Source organism: Otolemur garnettii, unplaced genomic scaffold, assembly GCF_000181295.1.
Source record: "Otolemur garnettii isolate 467f Iridium unplaced genomic scaffold, OtoGar3 scaffold00005, whole genome shotgun sequence".
Taxonomy (NCBI): Eukaryota; Metazoa; Chordata; class Mammalia; order Primates; family Galagidae; genus Otolemur; species Otolemur garnettii.
In genome coordinates this window covers 1,432,322-1,460,209 of record NW_003852400.1, presented here as the reverse complement: position 1 = coordinate 1,460,209, position 27,888 = coordinate 1,432,322, and the positions used below count along the sequence as shown (strand labels likewise).

At 36.4% G+C, this 27,888-nt stretch overlaps 1 protein-coding gene across 1 annotated transcript in view; it reads right to left on the bottom strand.

Moving 5' to 3' along the window:
* Nucleotides 1-27,888, bottom strand: part of COG5 (component of oligomeric golgi complex 5) — a 313,042-nt gene that overhangs the window by 249,562 nt on the left and 35,592 nt on the right. Inside the window, exon 6 of the mRNA XM_012812313.2 lies at nucleotides 23,358-23,478. Within this exon, the coding sequence (XP_012667767.1) occupies nucleotides 23,358-23,478 (121 nt within the window). The remainder of the gene's footprint in view (nucleotides 1-23,357; nucleotides 23,479-27,888) is intronic.

Below are 27,888 nucleotides of genomic sequence, written 5' to 3'. Positions count from 1 at the left end.
GTGGCAGGCACCTATAGTCCCAGCTACTTGGGAGGCTGAGGCAAGAGAATCGCTTAAGCCCAAGAGTTTGAGGTTGCTGTGAGCAACCATAGAATGCCATAGCATTCTACCGAGGGTGACACAGTTAAGACTCTGTATCAAAGAAAAAAAAAACATAGACAAAATATAAACTTTCTTATTAAATCTGTTAAGCAAATAGCTAGAAATCCAGCTCTCCTAGGAATAAAGGACAGGGGGGAACCTACACCCCACCTCACCTTAGTCCTTGTCTGGAGCGATTGCTGACATCTGGGAGGAGGAAACACCCTACCAATTGACCCATCGAACTTAGTGTTCCAACTGCAAAAAGATGTAGAGAACACTCTAGCCAAGCAACAGGTACCACAGTCTTGAACGTGGCTGCTTATCATGGCATTAGCTACACTGCAATCCACACGCCCTGCCTGATGGGCATTCAGAGAGGCTCATGAGGGGTACGCATGCAAAGTAAGACTTGGCTCCGAGGTAACCTCTGAATCCTGGGGTAGGCTGATCCAGACAGTGAAAAACAGAACCCTAACCATGGCCTCTATCACTTTGCCTCTTTGGCCTTTATGGGGGAGGGGGGACGGGGGGAGCAAGGGCATTCATAGCTCAGACAACAACTTCAACTTCAGTGCCTTTGCCCAGAGTGAAGGTAATTCCATAACCCTTGACTCCATCTTCTGCATCTGTCTCTACGATGACGCAGGCAGCGTCTGTGCGCATGGCGTCCAAGCCGTGGCCCCTGAGCGACGTGGGAAAGCGCACGTGTCGCTGACTGAGAGCCGGGAGAGCCTGCTGCACACCATGCCCGTGCCGTCTGCTCCAGTCCAGGCCCTCTTCGGCCTTATATCACAACAACGGAGACTCATTCACTGTCTATGGCAAATATATGTTGCTTTGTAAACCCTCTTACTCTGCAAACCTATCTTTCTTTTCCTAAATAAACTTTGTCTCAATAAACTTACTTGGGGGTGTCTGACCATTCTTTGACCAGGAACACCCCAAGAACCAAGAATAGACATAGCTACTGGAACCCCAAGATTTTAGAAGACAGGCAACCACCTCAGAGATCAAACAAAACTATCCAGCAAACTGCTGAAACCTGAGAAGTTCACTTGTCAAAATTCAGTTAGCAAGAGGAATGGAAAGAGAATTTAAACCAAAGTGTAGACACTTTCAAAACATATGCTTTTTTCTCTCTTAATAACAAATTACACAGCAGAAATGATTACAATAGTTTATGGTACAATTTTATGATGTCTTGAAGTCTCTAAAGTGTTAGTAGAGTGAATATTACTTTCATGGAGAAAAAGTTTATGAATAGAGTGTTGTTCTAGTTGTTATGTTAAAATATCTAGCCTCCAAGTACCCATTCAACAAGATTTATTCAGTCATTTACCCTCAGTAGAAATCTTCATAACCATTCCTTTCCAGTTTTTATTTTCATCACCACTATTTAACTCACTTTAAAATATGAATTTATTCTAATAAAGATTTACATAACAGATTCTACATCAATTAATCAGCTGGCTATTCCTAAGTATCCCTAAATCCTATCAAAATCCAACAACACACAAACAAAATACCCTCTTCTCATCCTCTACCCCTCTGTTTGACAACTACCACAGCTTGATATCTATAGAAAGATCAAGCAGAGAAAAGATCTCTCCATCACCTTCCAAAGAAGACATGGACATCCTAGGTACCCTTCCATCCCTGAAGAGTAAGTGGATCAACAGGAGGAAGCAGGTCATCACACAGTGTGTGCAAATGATGCAAGAAGACGTCATTTTTTTCCTCTTAACTCTCTTACTCCACTTAGACGGCAAATACATATTCTAAACATTCATGTTCTCCAATTTTTCCCAAGATGCAATTCTTTAAGTCTCTTTCTGAATGAAGGCTTAGCCCCTGCAAATGCTCAATGTTCTACTCCATCTCCAAAAAACAATATGACTTTTATTTTCAAACTTCTTTCAGTAATAGAACTTTTCAAACAAAATAATTTAAAAACCATAAACTGGCTCGGCATCTGTGGCTCAAGCGGCTAAGGCGCCAGCCACATATACCTGAGCTGGCAGGTTTGAATCCAGCCTGAGCCCGCCAAACAACGATGGTTGGTTGCAACCAAAAAATAGCCAGGCGTTGTGGCGGATGCCTGTGGTCCCAGCTGCTTGGGAGGCTGAGGCAGGAGACTCGCTTGAGCCCAGCAGTTGGAGGTTGCTGTGAGCTGTGATGCCACAGCACTCTACCCAGGGCAACAGCTTGAGGCTCTGTCTCAAAAAAAACCAACCATAAACTATAAACAAGATTAAAGCAAACTACTCTTCAATGAAACAAAATTAGCACCATTAAACAGTTTAACATTCCCTTCATCCAAATCACAAGGATTCCTCAGAACACAGTGTGAAACAAACATAATTTTGAACTAGCAGCCTTAAAAGAAAACTCCATCTGGGGCAGTGCCTGTGGTTCAAAGGAGTAGGGCGCCAGCCCCATAAGCAGGAGGTGGCATGTTCAAACCCAGCCCCGGCCAAAAACTGCAAAAAAAAAAAGAAAACTCCATCTATTGAAGCAGTACCCTAAACCGCATAAATGCATCAATGTACAAAGTTATGACTTAATAAAATATAATAATAATAAAAAAAACTCCATGGAAAATTTCCTACTCATTATACCAAAATCTTGACTAAATATATTTTTGTATCTATTAGAAATTAAATAACTATGGCTCATAATTAGCCCCACCCTATGCCTGCAACCAGGATCTGGGATATAATATCCTATGTGTCCCAAAGACCAAGAATAAACTTTTCCAATCCCTATAATCCTAAAACAAACAGGCACATAAACAGCAGATAAAAGAAGATAGATCTTAAAATATATAAGTATAGAGTTGAATATGTTATATAAATCTGATCAGAATATAGTTTTCTTCAATACCCAAATTGTTTACCTGTAAGAATCTTTAATGTGGCCTGAGGCCATTATTTGTAAGAGCAAACGGGGTTAAAAAAATCTGTCACTAGCCATGATACCAAGAGAGTATGCAGGATATTTCCTAAGCAGTATCCCATTACAGCTGTTTACTTTTAAATCATCAGTTAATGTTTCCTAACTGTGTATAAAAAATATCTAATTCCTGTCAATAAATACCTCTGGCACTTTTCTTCTTCCATCAGAAGCAGCAGGACATATATAAAAACTGCAAATTGGGGGAGGGAGGGTAATGGGTGAGGATGTGTAGTTCATTTTGCTTTAACATTAATGTCTTTCTAGGGTAGAACTTCAAAATCAGTCATTTTCTTTCCTCTAAAATAATCCTTTTTCCAGGCAGATGGCATAGTACAACTGCTGTATGCACAGTTTCTTATTGCTGCTATAACAAATTATCACAAACCAGAGGCTTAAAATGTACAAATTTATTGTCCTATAGTTCTGAAGATTAGAATTCTGAAATAGGTCTCAACAGGCTAAAATCAAAGTGTTGGTATGGCTATGTTCCTTTCTGGAAGCACTAAGGAAGAATCTGTGTCCTTGTTCTTTTAGTTCTTGCCAGAATTCAGTTTCTTGTAGGTTATAGGATTGAAGTCCCCATTTCCTTGATGGCTGTCAGGTAGGGCAGTTTCCAGCTTCTAGTACATCAACACACCTTGGTTCATGACCCCTTTTCTTTATCTTCAAAGCCACCAATGGCAGATCAAGTAATTCTCATGCTTCAAATCTCTCCTGTCTCTTCTTCCTTTGTCTGTCCCACCCCTCTATCTTCCTCTTCCAAACCAGAATAATCCACCAGCTCAAAGCCCATAACTTTAAACATATCTGCAAAGTTCCTTTTGTAATGTGAGGTAATGCATTCATAGATTCCAAGGGTTAGAATGTGGACATCTTGACGTGGCCATTATTTTGTCTATGACACCATACATACTTGTTGATTTGCACCAATCTGAAGTCAGAAAAACTGCCACAGAGCATATCACTATCTGTTATGATATAAATGTGCCCACCAAAATTTGTATGTTGAAAACTAGCACCTTCTGGGAAGTGTTTATGTCATGAGGTCTCTGCTCTTCTGCCGTGTAAAGAAACAGAGTTCGTCTCTTTTGCCCTTCTGCCTTCTGTCATGTGAGGACACAACCTGAAGGCCCTCATCAAATGCCAGCAACTTGATCTAGGACATCCCAGCCTCTAGAACTAGGAGAAAATAAACTCCTATTCATTATAAATTACTCAGCCTTGGTATTCTGTTATAGCACCACAAAACTATTCCTTAGCTGTGAAAGTTATAAGGATCAAATGTACCCTATGTTCAAAATGCTGAGCCATCACATCATTCAATACTACTACAATTGGTGAATCTATCAATTGGAATAGCTATTATCACTAAATCCTTAATTCTATTTACATCAAAGAATATCCAAATATCTGAATATAACTTACTCAAAACTAAATAAATTAAATTTCTCACTGCAAAATAGCACTTACTTCTATGTTTAGATTCCTCTCTCCTTGCTTCACTGCCTCTATGTCCTACAAATTCTTATCCTTAAAAAATCTTCCCACGAGGTTAAAGTCATATGGAAAGACATATAGGCTAAGGTGACATCTTCTGGAAACTATATCACCATTTCATACCACAGAAACAAGAGCAAATTTGTTAAAATGGTAATAAGATCCATGAGTACAAGACACAAAACATCCAGAATCTCTTAGAATCCCCATATTAAATATATTGAAAGACTATGAAAAAGGTGTTACTGCTTCAAATTAGTTTTGGCAAAGAGAATGGATAACTTTTACTGGCATAATTTTTCTGCTGGAAAGATTTGCCTTAAAAAACAGACTGTTAAGGTGGCGCCTGCAGCTCAGAGGAGTAGGGCACCGGCCCCATAAGCAGGAGGTGGCGGGTTCAAACCCAGCCCCGGCCAAAAACAGCAAAATAAAAGAAAATTTAAAAATAGACTGTTAAATAGTCAGAAAAGTAACCACATGGGAAAGAAAAAGAATTTAACACTCTTTCATGATAAAAGCACTTAATAAATTAAAATAGAAGGGAACTTCCTCAATAATAAAGGTTATATATGAAAAATCCACAGCTAACATCACACTCATTGGTGAAAGATGGAAAGTTTTTTTCACTAATAATAAGAGCAAGACCAAGATAGTAGTGGAAATCCTACCTAGACAGAGCAATTAGATAGGGGAAAAAAGCATTTAGATCTAAAAAGAAGTAAAATTGTCCCTATTTGCAAATGATAATGATTTAATATATATAAACTCCTAAAGACCCCACCAAAAAAACTTTTAGAATAAGCCAATTCAGTAAAATTGCAACATACAAAATTAACTAAAATCAGTTGCATTTCTATCCACCAACAAGCTATATGAAAATGATACTACAAAAATCCTATTTATAATACCATCAAAAGAATACTAAGAATAGACTTAAGTTAGGATTTAAAAGACCTGCACATTTAGCCAAGCATTGTGGTGGGTACCTGTAATCCCAGCTGTTTGGAAGGCTGAGACAAGAGAATCACTTAAGCCCAATAGTGTGAGGTTCTTGTGAGCTATGACAGTACAGCACTCTACTGGGAGAAATAAATGAAACTCTGTTTCAAAAAAAAAAAAAGACCTGCACATTGAAAACTACAAAACACTGATGAAAGACCAGGCACACTGGCTCACGCCTGTAATCCTAGCACTCTGGGAGGCTGAGGCAGGTGGATTGCCTAAGCTCAGGAGTTGGAGACGAGCCTGAGCAAGAGCGAGACCCTGCCTCAAAACATTAGATGAGCACTGTCGCAGGTTCCTATAGTCCCACCTACTTGGGAGGCTGAGGCAAGAGGGTCGCTAGAGCCCCAGAGTTTGAGGTCGCTGTGAGCTATAAAGCCACAGCACTCTACCAAGGGCAACAAAGTGAGACTGTCTCAAAAAATAATAATAATAATAAATTGATGAATGAAACTAAAGACAACACAAATGGAAATACATCTTGTGTTCATGGATTGTAAGAGTTATTAACATTGTTAAAATTTCCCCACTACTCAAAGTGATCTATCAAATTCCCAATGGCATTTTTTTACAGAAATAAAAAAAATTCTAAAATCGTATGGAATCACAAAACACCTTGAATAGCCAAAATAATCCTGAAAAGGAAGAACATAGTTTCAGTCATCATACCTCCTGATTTCAATATATATTACAAAGCTATGGTAATTAAATAGTATAGTACTAGCAAAAAGACAGGCATATAAACCAATGAACCAGAATAGAGAGGCCAGAAATTAATCTATGCATATATGATCAACTGATCTTCAACAAAGGTACCAAGAATACACAATAAGGAAAGGATAATCTCTTCAACAGATATAGGGAGAATTGGAAAGACAAATGCAAAAGAATGAAAATTGGATTCTAACCTTATACAATACACACAAGAAAACTTCAAATGGATTAAAGACTTAAACATAAGACCTAAAACTATAAAATTCCTAGAATACACAAGAGAAAAGCTCCATGGCACAAGTTTTGGTAATGATTTCATGAATATGATCAAAAGCATAGGCAACAAATGCAAAATTAGACAAGTGGGACTACATGACCTTGAAAAGGCTCTGCATAGCAAAAAAAGAAATGATATAGTGAAAAGGCAACCTAAGACATGGAAGAAAATATTTGTAAACCATGTATCTGATAAGGGGTTAATTTCCAAACTATATGAGGCACTACTACAACTAAATAGCCAAAAAACTAAAACTCTAATTAAAAATGGGCTCAAGACTTGAAGAGACATTTCTTCAAAGAAGATAAACAAATAGCCAAGAGATATATAAAAAGATGCTCAGTGTCACCAATCATCAGTATAATGCAAATTAAAACCACAATGAGGGCACAGTGCCTGTAGCACAGTGGTTATGGTGCTGGCCACATACACTGAGGCTGGCAGATTCAAACTCAACCAGGGCCAACTAAGCAACAATGACAATTGCAACAGAAAAATAGCTGGGCATTATTGCAGGCACCTGTAGTCCCAGCTACTTGGGAGGCTGAGGCAAGAGAATCGCATAAGCGCAGGAGTTTGAGGTTGCTGTGTGCTGTGATGCCACAGCTCTCTACCCAGGGTGAAATAGTGAGACTCTGTCTCCAAAAAAAACCACAATGAGATACCACCTCATATATGTTAGGATGGCTATTATAAAAACAAACCAAAAAAAAAAAAAAGCGTTAGCAAGGTTGTGGAGAAATTATAATCTCTGTAAAATGGTAAAGGGGTTGTAAAGTAAAATAAGCCAATCACAAAAGGACAAATAAGCATGACTCCACTGACGTAAGGTATCTAAAATAGTCAAATACATGGAAGCAAATGATAGAATTGTCATTGCCAGGGGCTGAGGAAATGGAGAGTTGCTAATCAACAGGTATAAAATTCTAGTTAAGCAAAAATGAATACGTTCTAGAAATGTGGCTGTTCGATATTGTGCCTATAGATAACTTTACTGTATTATATACTTAAAAACCTGTTAAGAAGATAGATCTCATGTTAAGTGTGCCAGCCCCGCCATGGGTCTCTTTCCATGTGGCCTGGTGATGCAAGTGAGACCAATGTAGGATTATTAGGAAAATTACAGAGAATTAATAGGCAAAGACAAAGAGAGTTTTAAGAGCAGCAGGGATTAGGGAAGTGGCACATCCTTCTTTGTGAGGCATCCAGTGTGCTGCCTGGAGTATCAATCAGGCTAGCTCTGTATTTAGTTCATACATCAGTGTTACAATCATAAATCTCATGAAGGCAAGGTAAACAATCCCATCATGGTTCTTGCTGTACTTGCATTTCTATTAACTAGACTAATTCTACAATTAATTACATTAATCATATGAATTTACTTGCTACTTTTTATTGTTTTAAGGTATTTATGATCTTAACACAAACAGAGTCCTGAGAAGGTAAACAATTAGGAGCCTGACTCAAGAGAAAAAATCCTAGCTGACCCACTGTCACATATCACAGATGTGATGTTTCAATACTCCGACAGCCTTGTGTCCAGACAGACAGACTCTTCTGGCCAAACTAAGGTGAGAAAAGAAAAGAGATATTTCATCTCCTTATCTGATCTAGAGCAAATCTTCCTGTGTTGAACAAGGTTTAAAGATTTCACATTCTTCATTCCCCAAAAAGCACTCTTTCAGAGCACACGGCTCGCTCTGGCAGAGAACAGCCTCAAAGCCTGCAGCCTGTGGCTACTTGGCACCTGTGGGGGTATGGGGGATATGCAAGATGCCAGTCTTCCGAATATTAAAGTGACAAAGTCCCATGCTTTGCACTCAAAGCCAGGAAATTTACTCTGAATCAGTATCTCCTATTACTGTTTTCCCTTTGTCCATACTCTGTTCCCTATTCCTAATATTTCTAATCTACTTACAACTAATAATTGAATATTGGTGTCAGGCTTATAAAATCATTATTACTAGTAATGGAAGCATGTGGAGATATGACTCTTCCCTTAAGTATTCCCACATGCATTCTGCAAAGTGTTCCTACCGTTATAAAATTTAAAAAAGAAAAAGACCATACCAATATAAGGTATTGCTATTAACAGCCAGAGAAATGAAAAAACAGAGAGTAGAATTTTTTTAATGAGAGTACTCAATGAAATGATAAAGAGAGATCTGGAGTTCATGTATTTGATGCAAATAAGCAAATGGTATATCTCAGCTTGACAGTTTAAAATTAGGGATAGTGTGGCCAGGTGTGGTAGGTAGCTCATGCCTATAATCCTAGCACTCTGTGAAGCCAAGGCCAGAGGATCTCTTGAGCTCAGGAGTTTGAGTTCAAGACCAGCCTGAGCAAAAGCAAGACCTCAAAGTAGAAAAAATATTTTAGCCAGACATTGTGGCACTTGCCTATAGTCTCAGCTGCTTGAGAGGCTGAGGCAGGAGCTACAATGATGCCACTGCACTCTACCCAAGTCAACGGGGCAAAAAAGAGGGTGGGGGAGTAGGGATTGTATCTCATCTCCACCTCCAGCTTCTCCTTTGCATCTATATTTTTTGCAAAAACATTTCTAAAACATACCATAGCTCACGTCCCCTCAACCCTCCTTAGTCCAGATGATGTCATATGTCCATTTCTAAACCATTACATAAACAAATGAAACTATCATGACAAATCATGATTTAAGCTCTGGAGCAAGGGAGTAGCCCTTCCCTGAGCCTAAAGATAAAAGGAAAGTGAACATTCACTGAACCAAGACCCTGCCAAAAAGAAAGAATGAGAAGAAAGGAATTGGGAGGTCAATCAGTAATGTGTGCTACACTGAGCGTAGATCCACACACCTTGGAAATCAATTTAAGATGTAAGAGTGGGCACCCTGTTTTGAAAAAAATAAAGATCCCATCCAAACACTTTGTGCTAGAACATACGAAGGAGGTCTTCAGGAGCTATTGCTGACAAATGCAGCATTTTACTCAAGAAGCAATTCTGGATAAACTTGACAAACAACTAGATATCAAGAAACTCAAACCACAGAATTTTGATGTGGGTATTTTTTAAAGCAAATGTTAGCAATCCCCTAAAACCTTCATAAATGTCTACATACCATCTCATTCTGAGCATCATTAGCAAGGAGATATATCCTACATAACTAACCATTTTGAGTTATACATATATAAACTGATTGGATTTTAGAGAATGGTTTGTCAAATATAATGAATATAGGAACTGTTTCCAAAGTAAAATTAATTACTATATTAATATGAAAACTATACATCATCACCTCTAATGATCAAATATATTCCTGGTTGTGATACTAAAACTATGTCACCAGCATTATCTTCCTCTTAGATATGGTAGAAGGACATACTTCTGATTCACTGAAAGAAATTTCAAGTCCCTAACACAGAAATTAAAACAAATGAATAAAGCTGCATGCAATTTTATTAACTATGTCCCTCGGAAGATCATGCTCCCTGCCCTGTTGTTCACATAATATTAAAGTGCAGAGCTTCATAAATATATCCATAATCATAAATTTACATTAAACCCTTCTAACTTATCCTTTAGCCAACTTTATCAAAACAAAAGACTAAAAAAACTGTTTCATATTGTTATTGGCTTTTCTATACATAAAATAATAAAGTATAATAGTGATGAATGACCCACCTCCCCTTCTTATATAATACTTTCATTAAGAAGAAAGCTGATATCATTTTAAAGGAACATTCAATAAAATAATAAGGCTATAGTTCTCAGGCACTGTCTGTATACATTTAACGCATATTCTTAAAAATTAGCATTGTTAGTGATATATGCTAGAATGGAAAAGAGGTTGAGAACTATTGGCATAAGTCCAAATAAAAAATAAATACCCTTAGAAACAAGAAATTGAAAGCTTTGATACATTACTAGTTTGAAGAACCTTACACTAAATAAATTGTGCTCCTACCGTGATAAATGTTCCAGCATGGTTAACAGTAAGGTTAAATACAGAGCTTCCATAAGGATTACTAACTAACCATATGAAATAGAACATATCTTAAAAATACTACTTCAACTTTGAAATTTATGAAGAACAATGTACTCACATTTATAGTAAATCACCTGCTTGTTTTTGTCTGGATATTATCCTAAATTTTTTACACTATATTATATAAGATAGAACTAATGAAATAAACAGAATCATAAGTGCTATGGGTGTCACCTATTAAATATAAATTTTAGTAAAATTAACTTTAATGAGTTAAAAGACCTTGTGTGTGTGTGAGTGTGTGTGTAATTTTAATACACTTAACTCTCTACCACATACAAACCCACATCTAAGCATAAGCCATTCTGACCATTTGGATTTCAGCACAGCATCACCCCCACCTGGTGGTAGCTGAATCCAGCCACATATGTAAGTAATTTAGAGACCATCTAAATCAAGCATACTTACTGAAAATGTTTATCATCATATGTCATTACACTGTAGATTTTTAAATACACATTAAATTCCCTACGTCAAAGTTGTCACAAAAAAAAATATGCATGTACTCTATTTCAGAAAAACGTCATCCGAGACTTACAATAAAACTAGTTTAATACTGGAAACAGTTCCATGGTATATTTGCAACCATTTCCATCAATAAACAATTTTTATAAATTTAAAACAAGAAAACTTACTAAAATTTTGCCAACTACAACATTTATAGACATCTTAAAAAATACTCACTAGTTCAGAAATAAATAGGTACCTCTTAAGTGGCAAGTGTATAAATCAGATACCTCTGTGTATGAATATTATTTTGTCACATTAACAAAATACCACAGCTACAATAAGAACATCACTGAATGAAACAAGCTTATACTATCTCTTCCTTCCACAATAAATATACAATATTTTATGATAAATTTGGTTTTAAGTATATTCTCTCATAATATAAGGTGTTAATATATTGCAGCTTAGCAACAAAAATGTAAAACTCAGAAAATAGATCATATGCATTAACAATTAATGGAGGAAATGCTTTCCAACGCACCCAAATGCTTAATTATAATTTACTGCTTAATTATATTTTTAAAAATGATCTTTAAATAACTCAATCAAGCTTTAATTAGAATGTTAAGTCACTAATAACAGTCAACCCACAATCACAATATAAAATATTCTCTATATACACATGGCATAACATATATGTAATACAGTAATATATGCTAATTTCCTATACGAGGTTATTACACTTCAATCAAAAGTCATTTTTTCATTTTCACTTAAGTATAATATACATTCACCTAGACTTATTTTTATATTTTAGGTATTCCTAAGAAGTGGAATGAAAGTATGATTTTTCTCATTAAAAAAAAAAAAAAGACACTGGAAGATCTACCGACAGCCATAATCCTTTTTGTGAAGCAATAAATGTTGCTACAGAGTTTAAGAAAAGAGTACAGTATTGGTAGTTTAAAGGCTTAGGCTCTGGAATTGGATTTTATAGATATATGTGTGACTTTAAGTCCCACTAGAATATAAACTCTATAAAGGGTAGGGGACTCTCTGTTTCGCTCAGTTTTATCTTCTATATTCAATTAAATACTGGTTGAATAAATGAATGAATTTATCTGAGTTTTATGGCAAGAGAATGACTGAATTTTTTTCTCATTACTTCATAGAAAGTGCAGGTGAGCCAAAATGGGAAAGGTAGGAGGAGAGTGGTTTCTCCCACACATATCATCATCATCATTCCATTATCATTACTGTTGTTAGTTTTATGATGAGTTTATAGATAAGAATGGAACTTAAATTTCTCCAACACAAAAAATTATTGATTCATTCTAGATCATGTTCCTAACAAGCTACAGGTCTTATGTGTGTTTAAGCCTATTTGATAAATTATATGAATTATAAATCATAATTTTCATAAACAGACTAGAAAATATCCACCAAAGTATGGTCTAGTTACTTCTTTTTTTTTTTTTTTGAGACAGAGTCTCACTTTGATGCCCTCAGTAGAGTACTGTGGCGTCACAGCTCACAGCAACCTCCAACTCTTGGGCTTAAGTGATTCTCTTGCCTCAGCCTCCCAAGTAGCAGGGACTACCTCCCAAGTAGCTAAAATGCCCAGCTATTTTTTGGTTGCAATTGTCATCGTTGTTTAGCGGGCCCGGGCTGGATTCGAATCCCCCAGCTCCAGTGTATGTGGTTGGCACCCTTAGCCACTGAGCTACAAGTGCCAAGCCGGTCTAGTTATTTTACAAACAATTTTTCTTCCTTCAACTCCTGTTTGTCAAAAATAGATCAGATAACAATAAAAAGATAGCTAGAAACAATGTTATCATGAAATACAATAAAGTAGGATATAGACATAATATTTTTAAAAACTAACTCTTTGAAGACATAAAGGTAGACTTGAAAAAATAAAGAGATTATGTTTCAGTTGAGAAAGCCTCAATATTATAAAAAGATACAAAGTTTATCATATTAACCTATAGATCTGAAGTATCAAAATACTAACAAATTTGTTTTAGCAAGTGGGATTACTAGAGGATCATTCTAAGTTCAAGAGACTAAAAAGTAAGGAGCACTCAAACTTTCACTTTATGTCTGGAATATAACCGTATTCAGCAATGAATTACCATCTTAGGCTAGGTGCAGTAGCTCATGCCTATAATCCTAACACTCCAGGAGGCCAAGGCCGGTGGACTGCCTGAGCTCACAAGTTCAAGACCAGCCTGAGCCAAAGCAAGACCTTGTCTCTAAATATAGCCAGTCATTGCTGCAGGCACCTGTAGCCCCAGCTACTTGGGAGGCTGAGGCAAGAGGATCGTTCGAGCCCAAGAGTTTGATGTTGCTGTGAGCTGTGACGCCAGTGCACTCTACCGAGAGTGACAAAGTGAAACTGTCTCAACAACAACAAAAGAAATACCATCTTAATCAGAAGCAAAAATATAATCAATTGTACTGCGTCTTACTTGGAGAAAACTGGGTAAACCAAATAGGGATAGACAACAACATGAAGCATAAAGAATAAAAACTTAAGCATCAAGACATAACAGTAAACAAATAGAGAGTTCCTCATGACCCAAGACTTTTATTCAATACTATGGGTAAGGTTAATAATTCATATTATTAATATGAAGATGTAAGCATCAAGCTAATCATGAGTTTGTGCCAAACACTGAATCATACTACTACCTTTCCCTGATCCAAGTAATATTTTACCAAACAAGTTTCTAATTATAAATTTGTATGTCCATTTGAATAGTGTATATCTTATTGCCAATTAACAAATCAGTATGCTGGATTATAAACCAGTCTCTTATGAATTTGATTAATATGAAGAGAAGAGATAAGGCATTAATATGAATTTACAGAAACAGAAAAATTTCAAAAGGATGAGTAGACATTACAGTCTGTGAGCGACCCAGTTATCCCTACCCTGCTAAGAATTCCATATTCCATTTCCCCTCGAAAGCAGTGAAGAGGATTCTATCAAGGGGAGGCAGGGGGAAATGACATATCCCCACTGCCTCAATTAAGAATTTCAATGTTAAAGCTGAGCTATTACAGAGATGCCTTACAAAATACCCCTCTTTTTACTCTGCTGCTAGTCTCTTTTTTACCCTCTTTTTGATTTATTGTTCTTATTATGTATTATTTATTGTAAGTTAAATTAATGCCTTCTTTACAACAACCCTGCCAATAAGTTATCCATAACTAATTATTAAATCAATTCTCACTGTCAACAAAATAAAGTTTCTAAGCCCAAAAAAGTATTGTGATATATTTACCAAGATAAATATTTTCTCCTGGCAGCCATGAATCTCAAAAATATCTGATAAACTTTAAGATAATTAAGATTTTTTTTAAAAAAATTACTTCAAAAGAGTGATTTCTAATATAAATAAGGAGAAATAAAATGAAGCTGAAAGGAAATCACAGGAAGAACCAGGTTCAAATGAGTTTCTCAATAAATCTAAAGAAACTAATATATAAGAACCATCTAGCTAAAATTCTAATTAATGCAGATTTACATCTTCCATGTTCTCTCTACATTTTGATATTCAAATCCAAGAGAACCTAGCAGAATTCTGCCATTTGATAACACTGAAGCAAAGAGCACACTAGATTCTTCACCAGTGTACTACGGGTAGGTTGAGTGTAACAGGTCTAATAAAATTCCAAAGAAAAATTGGAAAGTGCTAATGTTGACTGTAGAAATATAGTCTGGTTTCAACACAGCAGCTTCAAGTCAACATGATTAAAGCAGGATGAATACTATCGAATAAGCAAACCTGTCACTTTAACCTGATCCAGATATATTGGCGGTGTGAGAACTTTTTCAATACTTCTAATCATGTTAAGTGTTTTCAGACACTAATTTAATTTTGAAAGAGCTATCCTCCAATGATGCACAATGACATTTTACCCAGCTGTTCAAAAAAATCTGGAAAACACTAAAGTAATAAATAATGTAGGGGCTCTGCTTAGATGGTTAACAAAAAAGGTAGCTGGTCAAATTAAAAAAAAATTAAGTACATTATCTTACTAATGCTCAAATAATGTCGCCACTTTGTAGCAAGGCCATCTACATTTTCAATTAGTGGGGCAGCGCCTGTGGCTCAGTGGGTAGGGCGCTGGCCCCGTATACCAAGGATGGTGGGTTCGAACCTGGCCCAGTCAAACTGCAACAAAAAATAGCTGGGCATTGTGGCAGCCGCCTATAATCCAGCTACTCAGGAGGCTGAGGCAAGAGAATCACCTAAGCCCAGGATTTGAAGGTTGCTATGAGCTGTAATGCCACAGCACTGTATCAAGGGCAATAAAGTGAGACTCTGTCTCTAAAAAATAAATAAATAAATAAATTTTCAATTAGTTCCAAGATTGGCCTTAAAGAAAAGTCATAAATCAACGTGATACAATTTAATCCTGCAATCTATACTATATAATTTTATTTTTCTAATCATTACACATAACCTGCATGAAAAAGCATACTGAATAATTCTATGCTAAAATAATTCTGCTTATTCTCCATCATTAAGATACTAGCATAATTTTGTCATTTCCCTAATGCCTAATGATGTTGAGCATCTTTTCACATGCACATTTGTAATATCCATGAATATTCTTTGGAGAAAGAAGTATTCATTCAAATCTTTCACCTATTTTTTAAATGGGTCATTTGAGAGTTTTTAAATATATTTAGACACAAGTTTCCTATCAAATATATACTTTGCAAATATTTTCTTCCTGTTTATGGCTTGTCTTTTCATTCTTCTTACTCAAAACAGAAGTCTTAAATTCTGATGAAGTCTAATTTACCGATTTTCTTCTTTTGTGAATTGTGATTTGAGTATTATTTAAAAAATTACTGTCAAACTCAAAATCACAAAAATGTTCTCCTAAGTCTCCTTCTATAGGTTCTATAGTTTTAACATTTTACATCTAGGGCCAAGTGCAGACCTAGGAGCTCAGTTAGTCTCAGAGTACAGGACATCCTACTGGCAGAGAAGGTGAAACCCCCACCAGGGTACTAATAGAACTGTAAGTGAACTTAGAACTCGTAATTCCATGTCAGCTATAACATTCGAGCCATTCTTAACCTACAAAGAGTTTATGCCCATTAGCATCATGGATGGGGAGAGGGAAATATAGTATGCTATAGAAACAGAATTCTCTAGCTTAGAAAATCACTTAACACCAGTTGTGGTGGCTCACACCCTAGCACTTTGGAAAGCCAAGTGGGGAGAATTGATTGAGGCCAGAAGTTCCAGGCCAGCCTGAGCAAGAGTGAAACCATGTCTCTGAAAAGAAAAAAAAAGGAGGAAGAGTAAGAAAAAGAGGAGGGGAAGAAGAAGAAAAAAAGAAGAAAAAGAAAAATTAGTTAGGGATGTGGACGTGAGATGGTATTGCCTGTAGGTCTCGACTACTAAGAAGGTTGAGGCAGGAGGATTGCTTGAGCTCCTGAGTGTGATGTTGTGGTGAGGTATGGTGATGCCACTGCACTATAGCCCTGGCAACAGAGCAAGACCCTGTCTCAAAAAAGAAAAAAAAAGAAGAATAACATTTTACATTTAGAATCCATGTTGAGTTAATATTTTTCATATAAGTATGAATAGAAGTCCCCTGTTTTGCATACTGATATTCAATAGTTCTTACACCATCTGTTGAAATAATATTCTTTCTCTACTAAATATGTCAAAAGTCAGTTGTTCATTGAGAGGCTGAGGCAAGAGAATTGCCTAAGCCCAGGGGTTGGAGGTTGCTGTGAGCTGTGACACCACAGCACTCTACCGAGGGCAACAAAGTGAAACTGTCTCAAAAAAAAAAACAAAAAAATTCACCATTTAAAAGTCAGTTGTTCATAGATGTGTGGGTCTATTTCTGGGCTTACAAATCTGTTCCATTAATCTATTTGTCTATATTTATGTCATGATTACTAGAATAAGTCTTCAAACTGGGTAATTTTATATTTTTCTACAAGTTGTTCTACCTATTCTAAATCCTATGCATTTCCATGTGAACTAACTTTATTTATTTATTTACTTACTTATTTATTTTTTTGAGACAGAGTATCACTTTTTTGCCCTTTGTAGAGTGCCATGGCGTCATAGCTCACAGCAACCTCAAACAATTAGATTCAAAGTAATTCTCTTGCCTCAGCCTCCCTGGTAGCTGGAACTAATAGGCACCTGCCATAGCACCTGACTATTTTTTAAAGATGGAGTCTCACTCTTACTCAGCCTGGTCTCAAACTCCTCAGCTCAGGCAATATACCTGCCTTGGCCTCCCATAGTGCTAGGATTATAGGCATGAGCCACTGTGCCTGGCCTTGCATTTGGAATACTAAAATAATTTCTTACAGACACCAATAGATTTGCTGATTTTTTTTTTTTTTTTGAGAAAGAGTCTCACTTTGTTGCCTTTCATAGAGTGCTGTGACATCACAGCTCACAGCAATCTCAAACTCTTGGGCTCAAGCAATTCTCTTGCCTCAGCCTCCCAAATAGCTGCGACTATAGGCCCCCACCACAGCACCCAGCTATTTTTTAGAAATGGGGTTTCACTCTTGCTCAGGCTGGTCTCAAACTCCTGAGGCAATGTATTCGACTCGGCCTCCCACAGTGTCAGGATTACAGGCATGAGCCACTGCACCCAGCCTTTCATATGAACTTTAACATCAGTTTTTCAATCCAGGAACAGTGGCTCATGCCTGTAACCACAGTATTTTGGGAGGCCAAGGTGAGAGAATTGCTTAAGGTCAAGAGATCAAGATAAGCCTGGGCAACACAGCAAGACCTGATCTCTATAAAAAGAACAAAAAATAAACTTTTTAAAAATTGTCCTCTCACAAAAACGGAAAAGCAAGTATCTAATGTACTCAATTTTATTATGAAGCCAGCAGATAATCTAACACGCTCACATAGGAGAAAAACTTAATTCTATTCAAGTTGGAGGAAGGGGAAACAAGGGAGGGAAGAGATGAGGGGAGGGATCCATGTGCTCCCACTCAAAGGGCACAAGGTAGGGGTGGAGGGCATACCTTTTGGGTGTGGGACACAACTACCAGAGGGACTCTACATAAAAAATTTGAAAATTGTGACCTGGTTGTTTGTATCTTATAACCTAAAATTAAAAAACAAAAAATCAGCATGTCAATTTCTAAAAGCTTACTGGAAGTTAGATTGTAATTGTGTTGAATCTATAGATCAACGTGGGGAAAATGGACATCTGAAACTACTAAGTCTTCCACCTGCTAGATTAAGATGTTATTTATTTGGGTCCTCTTTGTTTTCAATGTTTTGTAATGTTCAGTGTACAGGTGACATCTTTTGTCAGACTCATCCCTAAGTATTTCATATATTTTATGCTATTATAAGTGGTATTTTTGAATTTCAATTTCCAATTGCTTATTGCCAATAAAGTATATAGAAAAACAACTAATTCTTGTCTTTTGATGCAGTATCCTGGATCCTTGATAAGTATCTTTATTAGTCCTAGTAGCTTTTTGTATACACTCAAATTGAGATAACACTATATACCTAATAGTATGACTGTAATTAAGAAGACTGATATAAGACATTTTGGCAAAGATGTCGGGAAAGGGGCGGTGCCTGTGGCTCAAAGGAGTAGGGTGCTGGCCCCATCTACCAGAGGTGGTGGGTTCAAACCCGGTCCCAGCCAAAAACTGCAAAAAATAATAATAAATAAAATAAAATAAAATAAAATAAATAATGATGTCGGGGAAGAAGAATTTTGGCACACTCTTGGTAGGAATGTTAATATAACTACTTTGAAAAATACCTTGGCAATTTCTTTAAAAGTTTGATATACATGTCCCATATGATCCAGATATTCCAATTGTATGAAAAAGTATGTTTATATAAAGACCTGTAGGGCAGCGCCTGTGGCTCAAAGGTGTAGGGCGCGTCCCCATATGCCAGAAGTGGCGGGTTCAAACCCAGCCCCAGCCAAAAACTGCAAAAGACTTGTGCATGAATGTCCATAGCTACTTGTTTTATAATATCCAAAAAGTTGGAACAACCCAAAGGTCTAGTAAGAGGTGAATGAGGTCAGGGATGAAAGTGGTAATCCTACCACTTTCTCTGGGAAGCCAAGGCCGGAGGAAGGCCTGGGACCAGGAATTTGAGACTAGTCTGAGCAAGAATGAGCCCCTGTCTCTATAAATGATAGAAAAATTAGCCAAGTGTGGTGGCACGTGCCTATAGTCCCAACTACTGAGGAGGCAAAGGCTGGAGAATCACTTGAGCTCAGGAGTTTGAGGTTATAGTGGGCGACAATGATGTCAATATACTCTAGCCAAGGTGACAGAGCAAGTCTCTGTCTCAAAAAAAACTCCAAAACAAACAAACAAAAGAGGTAAATGAATAAATCAACTGTGATATATCAATTGAAAAGTAGTCAGTTCATCAGTGTTGATAACACACAACACTGATGAACCTCAAAATAATAAAGCTGGCTGACAAAGGCAGACCAAAACCATATGCAAGGTGTATAATCCCATTTACATAAAATTCTGTAAAGTAGAAACTAATGTATAGTGACAGAAAACAAATGAGTGAATGCCTAAGGAGGGATTAACAAGGAGCAAAAGGAAACTTTTGGGGGTGATAGTTATGTTCACTACCTTGATGTTAGTGATGCTTTCATGTCAAAATGTATTAAATTACACATTTTCTATATATGGAGTTTATTGTATGTCACCTACATCTCAATTTAAAATAAAGTAAAACATATCAGTATAACTGTCACTAAGAATCTAGAACAAACTTTATTTTTTAGGAGAGAGAATCTTGCTACGTTACTCAGGCTGGTCTAAACTTCTGGCCTCAAACTTCTGGCCTAAGCAATCCTCCACTTCCAGCTTCCAAAGTGCTGGAGTTACAGACATGAGCCACCACGCCAGACATATGTTTCAAATTGATATATAATTTTCATAACATAAACTTCTCTTTCAAAGTGCATAATTCAGAGGTTATTTTATTTATTTGTTTGTTTTTTGAGACAGACTCTCACTTTGTTGCCCTCAGTAGAATGCTGTGGCATCATAGCTCACAGCAATCTCAGACTCTTGGGGTCAAGTGATCCTCTTGCCTCAGCTTCCCAAGTAGCTGGGACTATAGGTGGCTGCTACAACATCTGAGTATTTCTACAGATGGGGTCTCACTCTTGCTCAGGCTGGTCTCAAACTCCTGAACTCAGGCAATCCACCCACCTCCACTTCCCAGAGTGTTGAGTTAACAGGCGTGAGCCACTGCACCTGGCCAATTCAGTGGTTTTTAGTATACTGTCAAAGTTGTGCAACAATCACAACTAATTCCAGAATATTTTCAATACCCACCCCAAAATGCGTGTACATTAGCATACAACAGAAAACAAATGAGTGAATGCCTCAGAAGGGATTAACAAGGGGCAAAACATACCCCCTCCTATGCATTAAGACTATGCTTAATTTCCATATGACAATGTATTTCATGTGGTCATCCTAATCCAAGCCTCAAAACCTTTCAATTTTAAGAAATTGCTATTGATTTCAAGAGTGTGTAACATATATTACAGTGCAACTCTTTATCATTTTATTCTCTAATGAGAACTAGAATCAAAATGATAATGACATTGATCATTTTAGAGATGCTTCAATCACAGAAAGGTCATTTATTGTACATGTGGTACTGACAGCCAATAATGCTTGTCCTTATTAGTCATTCTCCTTATCAGTTATCAAAGCCAGGACTGGTCAAGACTAAACTATGGTGAATAATAAGGAGATTATGCCTTTGCAAATATTAAATCACATATAATTTGCAAAGCTTTAAAAATATAAATTAATATAATTCACTTAGAGATAATTCCATTATGAAATATGCTTTCTCAATAACTTAACATTAAATGTTTACGAAAGCTTTAGATAAAGGTAACACCACATTGAAAGGATGATGGGTTTACACTCTGTACAGCACAAACTTAGAAAATAATGATCAGTATTTGTGCCTATTTTTCAAAAAGAAAAAGATATCACCATTTGTATTATAGCATCTGTTGATTCTAGGAGAAATGATAATCACAATCAAAATTTAACTATTTTTTAATATGAAGGAAAGTCAGTGATGATGAACATACATAATAAATCTTGGAATAATTTGTATCTGTTGATTCTATTATATTAGAGACTATTTTTGGTGTATAGAAATTAAATCTGATAGAGGAAAATATAATAGCTGATACTATGGTTTTTGCACTCCTATGTTTAGACCATATTGTGAAAATAACACTCAAGTATTACAAACTGCTTAAAATATATTAACTTTTTTTGGGTGGGGGGAGATAGTATCCTGCTCTCTTACCCAGGATAGAGTGTGTGGTATCATCATAGCTCACCACAGCCTCAAACTTGTGGGCTCAACGAACCTTCCTGCCTCCTCCTCTCAATCATCTGGGACTACAGGCACACTTTACTGGGTCCAGCTAATTTTATTTTTCTTTGTAGAGACAAGATCTTACTATGTTGCTCAGACTGATCTCAAACTCCTGGCCTTAAGCAATCTTCCAACCTTGGCCTCCCAAAGTGCTAGAATAACAGGTGTGAGCCACCATACACAGCCAAAAATTAACTTTTTATATGACATATTCCTAGACACTAAATCACAAATTAGATATATCCCAAATCATGTACCTAAACAAAGCCTATATTTGAGCATTATACAATCGAAATGTTGTTGAAGGATTTGTGAAGGTTATTGAATACATTTCCTTGATTAGTAAAAAATACGAACTAAGCATTATATCATTACTATGTAATTGAAAAATTAAGGTAGAAAAATTTAGAAAGAATACACATTTATCTAAAGTTATTTTAGCAAACCTACTTTCAAAGCATATCACTAAGAGTAAGCAGATTTTTGATGTTTGAGATGAATGTAATCAAAGACCTATGAACCTACAAAAGTACAATTATCACTAAATATATGCCCTTTAGAAAAATTACTGGATACCCAATGAAAAGAAAATAACACAGCCTCATTAAAACATAGCCATTGGGCAGTTTGACACATACTCAACAGCTACTCAAAATTTTGCCTAAAAAATTATGAACTACTTCATTGTGGACTTTGTAGTTTGTTAACAGTCAAAACTATAACATTAAATTATTGAACATCAAGGGCCTACTCTGAAAGTCTGAGAAAAGAATAAACAAATAAAAAATTAAATAAATCTTCTAAGCATAATATCAAAATGGGATTTGTCACCTAAAAACAGCATTTCTTCAGGATATTCCCCCAAAGAGAAATAAAACCTGTACACAAATGTTAACAAGAGTACATGTAAATCTTTCTAAATGTAGAATATAAATGTAGATGTAGAATATAAAAACACAATAACTAAGAAAATACCATGAAGGCTATGTTAACCAGTTTGGTGAAAATATTTCAAATTGTATATAAAACCAGCACACTGTACCCCATGACTGCATTAATGTATACAGCTATGACTTAATAAAAATAAATAAATCAAACAAAAGCAAAAAAAAAATGTTTATGGCAACTCTATTCATAATCACCAAAAACTAGAAACAACACAAATGTCTTTCAACCAGTGAATCAATAAACAAATTGCCTTATATTCATACAACCATATTCCATCAAATAAAAAGTAACAAACTATTAGTACACCAAAAAACTTGGATAAATCTCAAACTTATTCCATAGTCTGCCGTGTATAATGCACGCTTTGGCCCATGCTTTAAGTAAAAAATAAGGATGCATACCATATATATATGGTATGAAAGACTTCCCTTCACCCCAAAAGTTTGGGGTAAAAACATGGGTGTACATTATACACGGGAGCACATTATAAAAGCAAAATATGGTATGTTGAGTATAAGAAATCAGCCTTAAAAGTTACCTACTTTATAATTCCACTCTTGTGACAATCTCAAAAAGACAAAGACACAATGATGGAAAAAAGATGAGAGGTTGCCAGATTAGAGGTAGAGGGTGAGTGTGATCATAAAGAGAGGAATTTGGGGAGGTGATAAAACTGTTCTATATTATGACTGTCATGGTGGTTACATGAATCTATATATGTATTAAAATTTATAGAACTGTCTATGAGAAAAGGCCAATTTTACTGTATAATAATTTTTTAAGTAATCAGCATTTGCAGAAAATGTACTAATTTTACTTACTCCTTCAGAGAAGTATGACAATGTCGTATACCACCCATTATTTTTAAAATGTGTTCAACAGTATTTGCTAACAGTGATGACAAAAGTCAACAAATCAAGTGAGTTAAAATCTTTAAAACCTCTTCTAACTTCTTAATCAAAAAAGGACTTACCAAGTTCATTGAGACTCTGAGCAGCTTTTGTTATCTCTCTACTTCCTCCTTGCAGTTGTCCTTGGAGTCTCTTACTGAGATACAAAATGCGGATAATTCTTCGAAGCAAATCACAGGCAACCTGTGCAAATATCACATTAAATTAAGTATAGCCAATGAAGTGGTTTTTCATTTCTACATTTTTTTTTTTACAGACAGGGTCTTACTTTGTTGTCCAGGCTGGAATGCAATGGTGCAATCAAAGGTCACTGGAGCCTCAAACTCTGGAGGTGATCCTCCCATCTTGGCTGCCCAAAGTGCTGAGGTTAAAGGCTCAGCTGCCATGCCCAGTCCCATGAAATTTTATTTCTCTTACTGTTAATATACAAATCTATTCATTCTTTCCAGATGCTAAAGACTTAACTCATGGGTTTTTTTGTTTCCCACCAATCAGAAACCTAAATAATCACAAGTCTTAAAAAGCATCAAATTTCTTAGGGAACACAGAGAAACACCACATTTACCTTTTACAACAAATTCTAATTTGTCCCAAATGGAGAGAACTTGGGATTGAGTCACTGTGAAACTTAAGGACTTTTCTCAGACCAGAACCAGTTTTCTTCTCTAGGCCAGTGGTTCTCAGACATAACTGTGCATTAAATTCAAGTGGTAATGTTTAAAATGTTCCAGTGCCCAGGTCATAGCCCTGACCCAGTAAATCAGAATCTCTAAGGGTGGGGACAAAGCATCAGTATTTTTCTTTAATATTCCCAGGTGGTGACAATATATAGCCAAGAATGGCAGCCACTGGCCTAGGCTATCCAGAATCCACCGTCCTTTCCAATCCTGATAGGAATAGTCTTAAAACTTCTCCCAACTTCATTAGTCCTTGAAGAATAAGCTCATCTGACTTGAGTTTCCTGGTGGTTTTTATCACTACTAAATTATTTGAAAGCCACTGTGCTAGGTTGCTTAGCTTCCTACTAGTGCCTCCTGTCCTTCTGAATCCTGGGGGACTAGTCTTAAAATTTCTCCCAATTTCATCAGTCCTTCAAGAATAAACATATCTGGCTTGGTGCCTATAGCTCAGCAGCTAGGGCACCAGCCATATACACACTGGAGCTGGAGGGTTCGAACCAGCTCGGGCCTGCCAAACAACAGTGACAACTACAACAATAACAAAAAATAGCTGGGCACTGCAGCAGGTGCCTATAGTCACAGCTACTTGGGAGGCTGAGGCAAGAGAATTGCATAAGCCCAAGAGTTTGAGTTTGCTGTGAGCTGTGACGCCATGACACTCTACCAGGGCAACATAGTAAGACTCTGTCTCAAATAAAAAATAAGCATATCTAACTTGAGTTTCCTGATGGTTTTTAGTCACTGAAAAATTATAAAAGAAAAAGTTAAAAAAAAATTTTTTTAAAGTGTTTCACATATTTTCATGTCATAGGATAAACAATTTTCTTGACCAGATCTAATACTGGATTTTAACCTATCCAAAGGCTGAGATAAGAAATAAAAATTCACAGATTTCAGGACACTTTGTTACAGAAGCTGAATTCATGACAATCACCTGAAGAGAATTAGGTGGAGACTCATATGTAGTGGATAGCCAGCCTCAGTAGTAATAACAAAGGAGAGAGACAGTCTTTGCTCTTGAATTACCACCATCTTTGAATGGTCCTGAGGCTAGGTGAGAAGCAAGGACATCTCCCTTGTCTAAGGAGAAAATTTGTAAATTATGGCAATAAGAATGAAAAATTCTGGAAGACAGGGTCTCTAAGCCTCCAGCTATAAACATTCTGTTGTGGGTAAAACACATACACACACATACATACACACAGTCACATCCATGGACAACAGGCATGCATATACCATAATGTACGCACACACAAACATGAAGAATCGAACATACAAAGTTTAGCCACACATATAAGTCAAAGACAATCGTTAAACATTAAACGTTTACCTGGCTGCTTTTTGGAGAAATTATCTAGCCTGAAGTACTTAAAATAATAAAATGCCAAAAAAAGAATTTCCCCCAGCAACTGAAGCCTTGGGCATCTTTATCTTTTAATTAAATGTTATTTGTTTTCTGAATAGATAATAAATTCAAAAGATACAAAGAATAACATTGAAAAGTCACCGTCAAATCTCTATATCCCAATTATGTACTTAACAAAACCAACCAACATTATCATTTTCCTTCTTTTAAGAATTGGTATTTTCCAATGAACAATTTCGAATATAGAATCCCTAGCAACCACTCCTCTGAGATTCTAAATATCTTAAGAAGTATCTTAAGAAGTATCTTAAGAAGTATCAGATCTTACTCTAGCATCATCACCTGGAATTATCCTTCCAGAATCCCCAACCCACGCAATGGTATGCCCTCAAAACCTGAAGTCTTTGACTTTACTTCTAATATTTTTATTTTTAATAACCATACTTAATCACCAAGTATTAATGACTATCATACTAACATAAACAGCAGCTTCTGTTTTACCTGTATTCCTATAAGCACCACCCTAATCCAAATCTTTATGACCTTCACCTTAACACAGTGGTTTCCTGGCTGGCCTTCCAGTCCCTCACTGAAATCCACCCTTTCAGATTTATCTTCTTAGAAAAACAGTTTTCAGCACTCTAGCCTTCTTTTTAATAAACATCACTGCCTCTCTATTTAGGGATTATGTTCACATCTCTGAGAGTAGCACTTAATAAAATCTTCAGTCAACAAGTCTTAGCTCATTTAAAAGGTCTCAACTCTTACCATTTCTCAATATAGTTGTTTACTCTATAATCAGTTTTCTTTCCTTATGTTTTACTTTCTTTATTAATATAATACAAACAGAAAACCACATTCACCACAACTAACATTTTAGTGAATGGAGAAAAGATAAAAGCTTTTCCTCTAAAATCTGGACTAAGGCAAGGATGACCACTCCCACCACTCTTAATCAATATAGCACTAGAAATCCTAGTCAGAGCATTTAGGCAAGAGAAAGAAATAAAGGGAATCTAAATTGGAAAGGAAGAAATTAAATTGTTCCTATTTGCAGATGACATGATCATATACATAGAAAATCTAAAGATACTACCAAAAAACTGTTAGAACTGATAGATAAGTTCAATGAAGTTATAAGATACAAAATCAGCATAGAAAAGTGAGTAGCATTTCTATATACTAACAAGGACCTAGCTGAAAAAGAAATTAAGAAGGCAGTCCCATTTATCATAGATATCCAAAAAATAAAATACCTAGGAAGAAATTTAACCAATGAGGTGAAAGACCTCTCAAGGAAAACTATAAAACACTGATGAAAGAAATGGAATAGAACACAAAAAATGGAAAGAAAACCCCATACACAAGGTTTAGAAGAATCAGTGTTGTTAAAATGACCATACTACCCATAACAATCTACAGATTCAACACAATCCCTATCAAAATGCCAATGATAATTCTTCACAGAAACAGAAAAAAAATCCTTAAATTTGTAGGAAACTACAAAAGACCTCAAATAGCCAAAGTAACCCTAAGCAAAAAGAACAAAGTTGGAGGAATCACACTCCTAGAAAACTCAAAATATACTATAAAGTTATAGTAATCAAAATATCTGGGTAGTGACATAACAACAGACACATAAACCAATGGAACAAAACCAAGAACCAAGAAATCCATCCACATACATCTACGTACCTACAGCCATCTGATTTCCAACTAAAGCACTAAGATACTCAAAAGATAAATGATGCTGGGAAAACTAAACATCCAAACGCAGAATGAAGCTAGTTCCCTGCCTCCCACCCTATTAAAAAATCAACTAAAATGGATCAAAGACCTAAATGGAATAAAATAATACACCTAAAATAAAGACCTAAAATAAAATAAAATATACCCATCTATAAAACTACTAAAAGAAAACACAGGGGAAATGCTTCAAGACAATGGCCTGGAAACAGATTTTATGAATAAGACCTCAAAACAATGGGCAACCAAAGCATAAATAAACAAATGGGATTGTATCAAACTGAAAAGTTCTTGCACAGCAAAGGAAACAATCAACAAACTGAAAAGACAACCTACAGAATAAGAAAAAGTATCTGCAAACTACTCATCAGAGAATTTATATCTACACTATATAAGGAACCAACATATCTTGACACCAAGCAAACAATCCAATTAAAAAATGGACAAATGGGCTGTCACAGTAGCTCATGCCTGTAACTCTGGGAGGCTGAGATGAATGGATCACCTGAGCTCAGGAGTTCCAGACCATCCTGAGCAAGAGTGAGACCCCAAGTCTACTAAAAATAGAAAAACTAGCCAGGCATTATGTTGGACACCTGAAGTCCCAGCTACTCAGGAGGCTGAGGCAGAAGGATCACTGGAGCCCAGGAGTTTGAGGTTGAAGTGAGCTATGACACCACAACTCTTTACCCAGGGTGACAGAGTAAGACTCTGTCTTGAGGCTCGGCGCCTATGGCTCAACCGGCTAAGGCGCCAGCCACGTACACCTAAGGTGGCGGGTTCGAATCCCCAGCCCAGACC